This window comes from Paroedura picta, chromosome 8, assembly GCF_049243985.1.
Source record: "Paroedura picta isolate Pp20150507F chromosome 8, Ppicta_v3.0, whole genome shotgun sequence".
In the NCBI taxonomy this organism is placed as follows: Eukaryota; Metazoa; Chordata; class Lepidosauria; order Squamata; family Gekkonidae; genus Paroedura; species Paroedura picta.
Window position 1 is genome coordinate 45,719,042 of NC_135376.1, and position 12,313 is coordinate 45,731,354.

Below are 12,313 nucleotides of genomic sequence, written 5' to 3' on the forward strand. Positions count from 1 at the left end.
GTGGTGGATGACTCCCTCCAAGCCAATCATTGGCCATTTTGGAAGGGGAGGAGGCAAGTTGACATGACCATATATGGATATATCACCTGATAAATGTTTAACAAATTTTGGAAAAATATAAAAAATGATTAACTCCTACCCATTCGGGAAATCCTTCCAGGGCTGTCAAGAAACCCCAGGGCTTCATGAAAGTCTGGACCAGATCAGACCACAGCAAGGCTCTTATGTTCATAGTGAATCCTATTGACTGCAACAGAGCTTCCTTTCCAGACAATATAATTAAGATGAGGGTACATGGATACAACACTGTGGATATATGTCCCAATCCACCCAGTGGGATGTACTGTAGACTAGTGTACACAAGATCAAGTTGTCAGAAAGGCCCTAACCACAGAGCTACTGTCCTACCTCTCTGGGCTCATTTGGGTGGATCAACAAGGAGGCTTGACTCACACAGCATGAGCAACAATGCAATCTGTCCTCATGGAACCCAGCCCTTTAGCAGGTTTGCAGCTGAGTCTTAAGAAAAGAGACACCCTTCAAAGTCCACTGAAGTCAATGGCCCTCAAGAGGTGTAAGTCTCTTCAGCACTGCATGGTACACCCTTAAACTGCTACCCAGAATGACATTCTTCTCTGTTTTGCTTAAATGGTTATGCTGAAACCCACATGGCAAGGGAGACACAAGTAATAGCCTAGGAGTCCGCAAGTGAACCCCCTTCTTCCTGCCATGCAGGAGCAGATGCCAGGGCGTGTTTTGTTCTCTCACCCGGGAGTTTGAGGTTTTCTCTCTGCTTGCTGCAGCCTGACATAAGTTCAGTCGAGCGCAGAGAGGGGCGGGGCTTGTCGGCGGCTGAGCAAGAAGGAGAGTGCATTTGCCGATCACCGCCGCTAGGGGTCAGGTACGCGCCTCAGTTAGGGGCGGGGACGAAGGCGGGCTCGTATTAGGCGCATCCTCCTCTAGACTGCGGTTGGCGGGGTCGTAAGTCTGTCAAAGTGGGAGGAGGGTGTTGCTGTCGGCGCCTGGGCCGGGCTGGGGTCGCGAAGGGAGTTTGGAGCAGCCGTTTGGGGTCCGCGCGCGGGGCTGGGGCTGGGGCTGCCTCCCCCTCCCGCGTGGCCCCTAGCGCGCCCGGGCCGGCCTCTCTGCCGCCAGCCGCCCTCCCCATGGAGACTGCCGCTCCCGCTGGCCCCGCGGCTGCCCCCTTCCCCCCGCTCTTCCCCCCGGGGCTCCATGGCATCTACGGCGAGTGCCGGCGGCTCTACCCCGAGCAGCCCAACCCCTTGCAGGTCACCGCCATCCTCAAGTACTGGTGAGTGGTCCGGGGGCTGCCGCGAGGCTGGGGGCTTCGGGAGGCCTTTGGCCTGGGCGAGCGGGAGGGAGGGAGGGGGGCGCTGGCCGTGAGAAAGAAGAGGGGGGAGGGGGGTTAGGAGTTGGGAAGGCTGCCTCCGTCTGTGTGCTGGCCAGCTGCGTCCCCCTGGGTGGTGGAAGACTTTGGGATGCACGGATGCTGCTTCTCGTGGAGGGGAGGGCGGAGTTGATGGGTCTGAGGATAGTTCGGTAGACAGGAAGGTGCGTGGTTCGTCGCCCTCCCCCCCCATTGGATGCTGAACCTGGTCAGGGGGAGAACTTTCAGTCATTCATGCGGAGGCGCCGGAAAAGGGGGGGGGGGTAAAGGCTTCTCTGTGATTTGAAGGGGGGGGAGCAGGCCTGTAGGTTTGTAATCAAGTGGGGGTTGATCTGGTGTGTGCTACGAATGGCATGTGAGCTGGGGTTGTTAGGGAGCAGGCTGGTTGATATGGTGATGTGTTTTGTGTGTGAGGAGGGCTGAGAGAGCAATAAATTTAAAACTTTATTACAAATAGTTTCCCTAGGTGCATGGGAAACTGCTGGAGGCCTTTCTAGCATGATTGCTACTTGTACAGTTAGAAGGATTAGCTGGAGAGCTTGTTTTGTTTTTTTTAATAGGTACTTACTCCATCTATACCCCAAGTTTCTTCCCCATGGGGACCCAGAATGGCTTTTGTCAATCTGTTCTGTATATTTTATCTTCTAAGGTGGGTAAGGGTGTGATTGGCCCAAGGTTATCCAGCAAGTTTTCATGGCACAGTGGGGATTTGAACCTGGGCTCCATGATCCTAGTCTAATTACTACATTAGGACTGTGACAAAGGCATTAAAGTTGAAGTGATGTAATTGCTCTGCACCTTCAGAACTGTGCTCCCCTCTTCTTACGCTACTTTAATTTTTCTTTTCTGAATTCATGTTTGCTTTTCTCTCCCATTCTCTAATTTTTCTGATGTACTTCTGTAGTCCACATGCTCTCCTGAGCCTTCAAATAGATTATTCTCCTCACACACAGTTTACCTGTTTACACTGTTAATCTGTCCAGTTTTCAGATTAGAAGAAGAAGAGTTGGTTCTTATATGCCGCTTTTCCCTACCCGAAGGAGGCTCAAAGCGGCTTACAGTCGCCTTCTCATTCCTCTCCCCACAACAGACCCCCTGTGGGGTGGGTGAGGCTGAGAGAGCTCTGATATCACTGCTCGGTCAGAACAGTTTTATCAGTGCTGTGGCGAGCCCAAGGTCACCCAGCTGGTTGCATGTGGGGGAGCGCAGAATCGAACCCGGCATGCTAGATTAGAAGTCTGCACTCCTAACCACTACATCAAACTGGCTCTCTTTCAGATTACTCTTTCAGTGGCCATTCAGTCATGTCTGACTCTTGGCGATCCTATGTCACAGGTGTCTCCACGAACCTTTGCTGTTGGCGCACCCATAAACACATCATACTTAATACCTGGTTTGTTTTGCTGCCTGCTTTACTCTCTTGCTTTTGCTGAGTTTTTCTAGTAGGAGCTCATTGATTAGACTATGCTTAGACTGGTATAACTATGTACAGAATTTCACTGTTAGTCCGCAACTGGCAGCCTTTGCCTTGTCCACAGTTGTGGCCTCAGAATGAATTGGTTGTTTGGCTAATATTTAAACTTTCCTTATGAAGAATGGGTAACATACATCCAAAATTGTGCACAAAGGTTATATGCTTTTTGAGGGCATTAGCCTCACAAAATGGGACATGCAGCTGTATATGTAAACTGGTAATTTGGCATACAGACTGGTTCAAAGATGGCTTGTTTCTGAGAATGCATGTGTGTATATTTAGCATTGGAGTCTGTAGACAGTAATGTATCCCTGTCTAGATATATGCTCAAGAGTACATATATATTAATCTAAGAATACAAAAGATGTTTTAGATATTCTGTACATGTTTTGTTAGGAAAGAGAGGTCACCTGCACATCTGTATGCCGATAGAACTGAGGTGTTGAATTAATTTGTTATGAGGGCTAGATCTGACATAAATGTGACTTTGTTGGGCTAGGCCATGTGTGCCATAAAAATGTAATGACAGGTACTGGAGATATAAACTTTATAAAGGTCAGCATCTGGTAAGTTCTGAGTTGGTGCATTTTCACTGTAAGGCCCTATGGTCAGGGGTGTGTGTGTATTAAGAGGAAAACTCCAGGGTAGACTGGAGAGCCAGTGGTGCAACACTGGGCAGACACTCCCACACTCCCTGGAGGAGGGCAAACTCCTTCGCCAGAATGTTCCAGCTGCCAGGTGCTGTGATCCTGGACCCTAGGGTAACAACGTGAAGTGACTGGGTGTTGTGAATTTCCCCCCATGTCCCTGAAGACAGGTTCAACTAACACCCCTGCCTGTGGAAGCAGGGGAGTCACCCACATTCAAGGCCATGTGCATGGCTGGACCCAGGCCAAGCAAAGCCTGATAAGCTGGAGACACCTGTGTGGCAGTGACTGCCTCTGGCTAAGGCTGCTAGGCAATCCATAATGAATATAATAATATTTAATAAAAATAAATAAATAAATGGTGAGATAATTCAAGTCAGAGATGCCAGGTCATGTTATCAGTGGCAGGACTAGGTCCCCAAAGTATGGAAGAAACTGCTGAAGAGTGTCCCTCATGAGCACAGCAGTCATATGGGGGGCCCAAATATGGCAGCGGCACTGTCCACCAGCAGGCCCCAACACAGAATCATCAGCACCCCTGCATGTGCAAACATGCATCTCTCTCATCATCCAGGATGGCATCCTAGTAGACTTAGATGGAAAACTAGGAGAATAGGGGAAGTGATGGCCTTTCTCAACTTTTTACCATTGAGAAACCCCTGAAACATTCTTCAGGCTTCAAGAAACCCCTAAAGTAGCATGATCATGCAGAATATAGCTGTGTCCATCCAGGGCCTCTCTCCTTCCCATCCCCTCCAGGTCTATCATTGGCCACTGTGAGAGGAGGGGTGGTGGGTTGCTTTGATCCATATATGGTCATATCACCTGATGAATGTTTAAGATTTTTTTAAAATAAAAAAATTAATTCCCACCCATTCAGAAATTTCCTGCAGGGCTGTCAAGAAACTGCAGAGTTTCACAAAACCCTTGTTGAAAAAGCCTGGATTAGGTAAGGTGGGTAAAGGGAAGGAGTTTCTTGGTTTCTGTGATAGATTTATTTCAGCTTGGGAAGAAACCACTGTGATGCGGTTGAGAATATCAGGGCCGCTTTGTTCAGCCCATTACATTTTTATCTCATTCTTCTTCCATGGAGCTCAGGGATCTCTGCACAATTTTCCTTTCCCTTAGCTTATCGTTGAAACAACAATGTTTGATTAGGATCACGATGAATGACTGGTCCATGGCCACCCATTAGAGCTGTGGGGATTTGAACCTGGGTCTCTTCAGTCCTAGTCTCACTCTGACGCTTGTTCTAGTTTGAGAAGATCATAATGTGGGTGAATTGGAGAATTGTTGTCCCAACAGGAATCTTTTTGTATGTAAACTGGCTTGTTAGAGGATTCTCATGAGGGTTACTAATCTGGTACAAGGAGACAGAAAGTGTCTGAAGTTGTCGATATGGTTCTAGCTATTTAGGATTTAAGGAAAGAGTGCTGGTAGAAGGTTTAAATGTTTTGGCAAAGTTTCTTGATTGGAGGGAATAGCATGGGTGACTTATAAGGAGATCTGTGAAGTCATGGGATGTGGTATAGTAGAAAGAGGATGTGAGAGACGAACATAACTTCTGCCTTATTTTACAAAGATGCTGTTTTGTCTGGTGCTTAGGTCCGAAGGTAGATGTCAGTCAGCAGTCAGAATGCTAGTGACACAGAGCCAGGATCCCAATGGCATCCTTCAGTGACTGATAAGCGAGATAATGCTGCAGATCTGGAAGTTTTATATCATCCAGCATCCATCTCTCACTATGATGCTTTACTTTCCCAGGTCAGGAAAATAATGTCACAATGTGAAATATCTCAGGTGAAAACATAGTTTAGAATCCCCAATTGTAGGCAAGGAATAAACGGTAGTTGTTTTAAAGTGCCTGATAGAGATGTGAAATTTCTAGACATTTTGTAATCATGGAAAGCCTTTTTTTTCCATGGAGGAAACAGGACAAAAAAAACATAAATTCAAGACAAAAAAACATAAATTCGGGGAATAATTCAAGTAGTAAAAGTAAAGGTATCCCCTATGAAAGCACCAGGTCATGTCTGACTCAGACCCAAATTTTTTTTTTACTAGTTGAACAACATAAAAATTCAATTTTTACTAATTGAACAACATAAAATGCATCATTTGTAAGTATACAAGATTATACTGTTTAGCATATCTGGAGTTTATAAGTCAGAATATTTTTGTTTTCTATTAGAAAGATTGCAAGAATACCCAATACTTGAAAAAGAAGAAGAGGAGTTGGTTCTTACATGCCCCTTTTCTCTACCCGAAGGAGGCTCAAAGCGGCTTACAGTCACCTTCCCTTTCCTCTCCCCACAACAGACACCCTGTGTGGTGGGTGAGGCTGAGAGACCCCTGATATCACAGCTGTCAGAACAGCTTTATTAATGCTGTGGAGAGCCTAAGGTCACCCAGCTGGCTGCATGTGGGGGAGTGCAGAATCGAACCCGGCATGCCAGATTAGAAGTCCGCACTCCTAACCACTACACCAAACTGAGTTACAGACTGCTGCGCCATCTGCTCTTGTAGTACATGTATCTTTAAACTTTGTCATTTGAGAGATATGGAAAACAGCTGAAGGTTATAAAAAATTGTTTGCAGTAAACAAAGAAAAGTATATTTGTGACTCCATGGAATTATAAGATGCAAGACTACTAGCATGTTTGGATATTAATGCTGAACTCCTTGTTAATGTGTTATCATTAAACATAGATAATTGAATGTTGGAAAAATTATTACATGTAAATAAAAACATATTGAAGATGTTGTGTATGTTCACAGTATAAGATTTTTTTCCCAATGCTCCCAAAAGTTTCCAAGTTTTTCCATTGGAAAATTGAAAAAAATAACGTGCATTTTCATGCTATACGTTTTGAGTGTAAAAAACATGGTCTTAACCATGTTTCTCTTTTAGAATGAGTCAAATACTTAGGACAAAGTTTCTTTTCAATGTTGCTTTTCCCTTTTTCCTTTGGGCCCCATTCTTGGCCTCCCATCTCTAGAACCTGACTCATATGTCACAATAAATAGCAGTTATTTTGATGTTAGGTTTTAGGAAGTCTTCAATCTCAGTGTAGTGTGTAAGCAGAGGTGGAAAGGCATGCTTGCACATGCTTGTTTATTATCCCAAACAAATTGTGGCTTGTTCTTCATATCTGAAGAACTTTTGGGTTCTGGCTGATGCCTTGTGACAATGATGTGTTTCTTGGCCTTGTTCATTCAAACTGATGCCCTTGAAGATTATAGTGTGTTAAGTTTTTTACCCTAGTAGTTGAGGCACGTTTCTGTGCAAATAGCAGTCTCTAACAATGACAGTCTATAACAATGTTATAGTTGTGCTCTTCAGTAGTACAGTGTAGTGCTACTTTCTTCATCCATCATTAAGATGTTTTGGCTACTTATTAAGGGCACCCAAATATATGGATTTGTACTGTTATGTCTTTAGTATTTTCTATGAATATCAATCTTTTATTGGTACAACAGACATGTATGCTGAGGTTGAATGTCCAGAATGGGGCCGTAACACGTTATTTTGGAGCATGCTATAAGATTGTCTACATTTTTAATCAAAAACTAGTTTGCATGGTTTGTGCTCTGTAAATATCCTAGAACAGATTCTTATTTTTATTTTAGCAATCAATTAATTTAAGGGACTCTGTCATTAATCTTCTGCTGTTTTTTTATATTAAAGTGGTAGCTACAATAATTATTTATTTGATATTTTATTTATATACCACCCTCCTCAAAGACTCAGTGTGATTTACATGAAACAGAAACGATGCAGGTAACTCAGTTTGTAATGTGGTGATGACAATAACAACAATGTAGTGATAACAGTAAGCAGCATTGTGGAACGGTAGAATGCTATAGAACATTAATCAACTCATACTGAGTCCCAGTGGGTTCTCTGGAGTAGTGTTCACATAAACATAGGGGGTTGTTGTTAGCTTAGGTGATTCTGTGTAACGTGATGTAGGCCCATTATGCACACATGTCTTACTGCCGATTTTCAGAGCAGAAAGCCTTTAATCTTGACATTGGAATTGGTGTCTGCCATATGCACCATTATTTTTCCTCCAGTGTATTTATTCTGCAGCTACAGTGTAAAAATTCTGCACTTTTCTAAATCAGGGTGGAACATCACTTGTGATTTTTTTTTTAATTACACGGTTGCCTTATCACTGTTACACAGTAGAGTCCAGGAAACACCTTCCATTTATATCCTCATGGTTCAGGTTTTGTACAGGCATTTTATCATTAGTTTGTTGAGTTAAAGCGAACAGAAAACAATGCAGGCAATGGAGTAAAACCATTTTTAAAAAACTGACAGGAAGCTCAGACGCCTCATTTTCTCTATTGCTGAGCACTAGTGGATGCTCTGCTGTGTTATTAGCCACTCTGAAAAATGGGAAAGAGTCACAAGCTCTCACAATATGGTGGAACGTGTTAAGTATACAGAACGCATGATAGAACCCATTGACACTGGAATTGCCAACTGTTGGTTGTGTGTGTGTGTGTGTGCCCATGCAGCTGTGCAAGGTTGGTTAGAACTCTACTATGCTTTGCACAGGGCTTGCAGTTTGTATGGGAGAGGAGTCCTCTGTCATAAGCTTTTTAGTATTGTGCCACTAAATAGGGAAAAATTAAAGTGTGTGTGGGGGGGTATTTTTGCTGATGCCCTAGCTCAGCCTTTCTCAATCTTCTTACCATTGAGAAAAACCTGTAACAGTCCTCAGGCTTTGAGAAAGCCCAGACATGGTGTGATGGTGCAGAATATGGTTGGGAAGCATAGCTGTGAACATGCCCACGTGGGGGCCCTCCCCTTCCTACCCCCTAAAGGCCCATCATTGGCCATTTTAGGATGAGAGGGGGATGGGTAGATTGACATGACCACATATAAAAATTAATTACCTCAAACCCATTCAGGAAACCCTTCCAGGGCTGTCAAGAAGCCCCAGGGCTTCACAAAACCCTGGTTGAGAAAGCCTGCCCTAGCTAATTTCCTGCCCTTTCTTACAAATTTGTATGGTTTTATCTTTGTGATTCTCTAATTTGATCCTCCATGTGAGTCATGATCTTGGCTGTTTTTAAAAGTCTTCCCTGTGATGATCACACTCTGTTCTTCAAATAGATCAAGTCCAAGCAATTCTTAAGTTCAACGGTTTGCAAAGGTCCATGTGGCTTAGTTGCCATTTTAATGGTAGGCTTCTGGAGACTGCTGTGTTCAATAAACTAAAGCATTAAAAAGAAAAATGTTTTCAAAGTTTTAGGCTTCCCATCCCAGTAACTGTCTCTCTTTTTACATCTCGTGTCAGTTTCATTCTGCAGCTGTTGATTCCGCCCTTTATTTTGTTTGCATGCAGCAATGAATTCTTTTCTTTTTTTTTTGCCACTGGGGACACTGCTATTTGCCACCTTTCGAATCCCCCTTTCAAATTTATACCAGCAAGGATCTACATCTCTTACAGCTCCTTTTAACTCCCCCATTTTAATTTTTGTTATTCAGTGATCCAAGACTAATGGTAGTGTCATATCGTTAAACGAATGCCCGTTACCAAAAATAATTTTAAAAATGTAAAACAATGAGAGTAAAATGGGCTCTGTATGCAGATGAAGTGGGGAGGATGGCGGAAGGTGCAGAGTGGGTGGAATGTGGGCAGGGAAATGACCTTAAAGGGGTAACAAAAGGATGGGTAAAATCCAAGGGCATCTGCATGCTTTTGAATGACCTTCAGCTTGGAAGCAAAACAAGGGAAAATCAGCACAAAATACTCTCAGGAGAACAGGCGAGGTGCCAGATGATTGGAGGCGGGCAAATGTTGTCCCCATCTTCAAGAAAGGGAAAAAGGAGGATCCAGGTAACTATTGACCTGTCAGCCTGACATCTGTAGCTGGCAAAAATTTGGAACAAATAATCAAACACTGGGTCCTTGAGCAGCTGTGATTTCTAAGACTCAGCAAGAAAAAGTCATGTCAGACCTGCTCTGGTTTGGCTTCACTTGGAGTACTGTGTTCAGTTTTGGGCATCCCAGTTGAAGAGGGATGTAGACAAACTGGAGCATGTTCAGAGGAGGGCAACAAAGATGGTGAGGGGTTTGGAGACCAAGACGTATGAAGAAAGGTTGGGAGAGCTTGGTCTGTTTAGCCTAGAGAGGAGATGACTGAGAGGGGATCTGATAACCATCTTCAAGTATTTAAAAGGCTTCCATGTAGAGGATGGAGCAGAGTTGTTCTCTCTTGCTTCGGAGGGACAGACCAGAACCAATGGGATGAAATTAATTCAAAAGGAATTCCATCTAAACATCCGGAAGACGTTCCTGACAGTTCGAGCGGTTTCTCAGTGGAATGGGCTTACTCGGGAGGTGGTGGGTTCTCCATCTTCGGAAATTTTTAAACACAGGCTAGATAGCCATCTGACAGAGAGGCTGATTCTGTGAAGGCTCAGGGGGGTAGCAGATTACAGTAGATGAGTGATAGGGATGTGAGTGTCCTGCATAGTGCAGGGGTTGGACTAGATGACCCAGGAGGTTCCTTCCAACTTTATTATTCTATGATGCTAAACTTGGAGAAATAGCAACCAGAAAGTAAACTGAGCACTGAAAGAAAACCCAATGGATATGCATGGTAAATGCAAGGGAAAATACCCATGCATAATAGGCCTTACTCTTCTATTTTCTCCTACACATTATAGCAGTAGTAGTATTTAATGTGTCTTCCCCCTGAAGGATTTCTTGAGGGGATAACCAAATGTTCTTGGCTATGCTTCATATGGTACAAGTAGTCACAGGTATTATTGGAACTCCAGGCATGTAATTTGACTCTAAGAAGTTGTTGTGGGGGACTGAAGTACAAGAGGGCAATGGTGTTGAAGAGAGAGAGAGAATTACCTCTTTTCTTCTCCTCCTCCTTCCCTGATAAAAAAGGATCCTACTATTCTACACTTGGGGAAAAATAATAGCTATGTTGTGCCTTTCCCCCTACCTAGATTAAAATTAGTGGAATGGATAGTCTTTTTGTTAGGAGATATAATGCTGGGAAAGAATTAATTTCCTCTTTCCCGTACATCACAGCCTCTTACACTTGCATCGCTATGCCTGCTTTTTAAGGGCCAAAACCATGTTGAGAAATTCATTCAGCAAGCTTCAGTGCCACTTGTAGCTTGGCCCTTTAGTCAGTGTCTAGTGGATGTAGACACCGTGGGAAAATAGTGGCCCCAATTCCTGTAATATTCACATGATAAGGAGTTATGATGAATTCTGTTCCTGTGCATGCATGTGCTCTCTCTCTCTCTCTGAGTTAAGTTCTTAGTGTGAACATGCTATAACCATTTTTGAGGAAACTAGTGTAGACTAACATAACTCTTTGTTCCTGTGTAATGAAACGGATTCAGGAAAGCAATAGCCTTTAATTGATGAAAGTTTCTGCTTGTAGAGTAATTGAATAAATATCCAAAATGTTCCTATTTTAGCAGAGTCAAGTGGTGTTGCCTTTGCTGCTTTAACATGACATTTCCTCTCTCTTCTTTGGGCTTCATGGGGTTAACTAAATTGTGCCTTTGGCAGTGAGAAACACCACTACTAGGTGGTCTGCATCAGGCACACAGCTTGCCAATAAATAGTTCAGAGACTGACATCTGGTGGTCCAAAAATCACCCTTTAAAATTGTACTTAGGGATATATGTCCTTCAGAATTGCAATGGCACATCTTTATGGACATCGCACAAAGCTTTTCTGTTTATGGCATGTCTCACAAAGCTGCCTATTTCAGTTCTTCCTTACAACAAATGTTTTCTTTGCCTATGTAAAAGCAGACGGTGCTTAAGCAGCTGGTGTCCTGAGCCCATTGCATATCCTCCTATTGTCTCATTGTGCTCTTCTTATCTGCTCTATCTTCCTGTTGAAACATCCTGTAGTTCATGAGGCTTGAGGGATGCAAAGTCAGAACAAGTGGACATTGGGACATTTTGTCTCTCCAGCGAACGTGTAAAAGAAGGAGGGATGGCTAGGTATTTTTGTCTTCATAGGAGTGCTTTACGCGTTTAAAAAAATCTTAATTGCTACAATATCAGCTCTTATTCCGTAGTTAGTCTAGTATGGAAATTTAATTGTAAGCAGCCAATTGGGAAAGAAAAGTATGGCCAGTTCATTTCTTTAGGTAATGTAGGATGCTGTCTGTGCAGAGGCTTGCAGGAGGTGACTCACAAGTAAGAATAATGCCATACAATCATAATAAACTGTCACTACTAAAGAAGCAAAGGGCATAAAAGCAGTGTACACTACTGAGCAGCCTACAAATATCCATTAAACTGTTCTAAAAGTACAAGCAAGTACAAACAGTGAAATCATATAAGCCTCTCAGCCTGAGGAAAACAAAATATTTTGGCCTGAGGTGCCTCAGGGAGCGGAGGCCCTCCAAAGGCCACCACTGAAAAAGAACTTTATTTAATTACCCTCTGCCTCACCTCTGCAGTCAGAGCACGGAAAACAAGGCTTCAGGTGGTTGCTCTTAAATAGCTGGACAATACAGGAAGAGGTCTTAGTCCATGTATTCTGGTCTGCAGCTATTTAAGGCCTCCAAGGTAAGAACAAACCACTTTTGAGTGGAAACAAAACACTTTTGAGTGGCAAACCACTTCTGAATGTCTTTTACCTTGAAAACTCTATGAGGTTGCCATGAGTTGGCAACAACTTCACACGGCATGTGCATGCACACGTGCACACACACGCGCGCACGCACACACATTCAAGTATCAGTGTCACTAGTTCCTTGTTTGCTCACCTTGGGAAAAAA

The 12,313-nt window shown here is 43.6% G+C and overlaps 1 protein-coding gene across 2 annotated transcripts in view; it reads left to right on the forward strand.

Moving 5' to 3' along the window:
• Positions 1-979: 979 nt before the first annotated feature.
• SUFU (SUFU negative regulator of hedgehog signaling) overlaps positions 980-12,313 on the forward strand; it is a 72,718-nt gene continuing 61,384 nt past the window's right edge. Inside the window, exon 1 of one of the 2 annotated variants that reach the window (XM_077349556.1) lies at positions 980-1,309. In XM_077349556.1, the coding sequence (XP_077205671.1) occupies positions 1,164-1,309 (146 nt within the window). In that variant the 5' untranslated portion in view covers positions 980-1,163. The remainder of the gene's footprint in view (positions 1,310-12,313) is intronic. The other variant, XM_077349555.1, reaches the window with a different exon arrangement.